The sequence below is a fragment of the Acanthamoeba castellanii genome (genome assembly GCF_000313135.1).
Source record: "Acanthamoeba castellanii str. Neff unplaced genomic scaffold scf7180000083357, whole genome shotgun sequence".
NCBI classification, from domain to species: domain Eukaryota; phylum Discosea; order Longamoebia; family Acanthamoebidae; genus Acanthamoeba; species Acanthamoeba castellanii.
In genome coordinates, this window is record NW_004457701.1 from 1 (window position 1) to 562 (window position 562).

Sequence of the window (562 nt, forward strand, 5' to 3'; positions counted from 1 at the left end):
CCGAGGTCGGGAATTTGAAAGACGTCGTACAGCTCATCAGAAAGAGGGGTCAAGCCCATCAAGCCGGCAGGGCCGGTGGCGGTGACAAGCGCGTCGCCCGACTTGATCGCCAGGTCGCCGCCGACGCTCAGCTGACCGCCCACGAACGCGGCCACCACGGAGCCGGTGGAGGGCTGCGCCATGCCGCTCGGGTTCAAGTCTGAGCGAGTCGCCAAGTGCAGGTCGCCTCCAACCTTGCGGAGCAAAAAAAAAACGATGTTATTAAAAAAAAATAAAACAAAATAAATAAAAATGCAATAGTGATGTTATTTAGAAATCAGAACAATGTAAGATAAAATAAATCAAGCCAAAGGGGGTGAGGACGTACTTCCAAGATGGAGTCCCAGTAGAGGAAGGTGCTAGTAGGGGAATAAGAACCGAGAAGACTGAGGTCGCCGGAAACGCTCAGATGCGAGAAGGTCGACACCGTCAGGTAGGCGTGGGAGGAGTCGGACGTGATGTTGAGTGAGCCTTTGATTGTGAGCTCACAAAGCTCCAGTTCCATAGAGGCTGTATGGCAGAG

At 52.8% G+C, this 562-nt stretch overlaps 1 protein-coding gene across 1 annotated transcript; it reads right to left on the minus strand.

The window, feature by feature from the left end:
• Positions 1–193: 193 nt before the first annotated feature.
• On the minus strand, positions 194–544 carry ACA1_302290 (uncharacterized protein; the record flags this gene model as incomplete). The annotated part of the gene is made up of 2 exons (XM_004355415.1): positions 194–226; positions 368–544. The coding sequence occupies 2 exons, from the start codon at positions 542–544 to the stop codon at positions 194–196; spliced, it is 210 nt and encodes a 69-aa protein (XP_004355468.1).
• Positions 545–562: the final 18 nt, after the last annotated feature.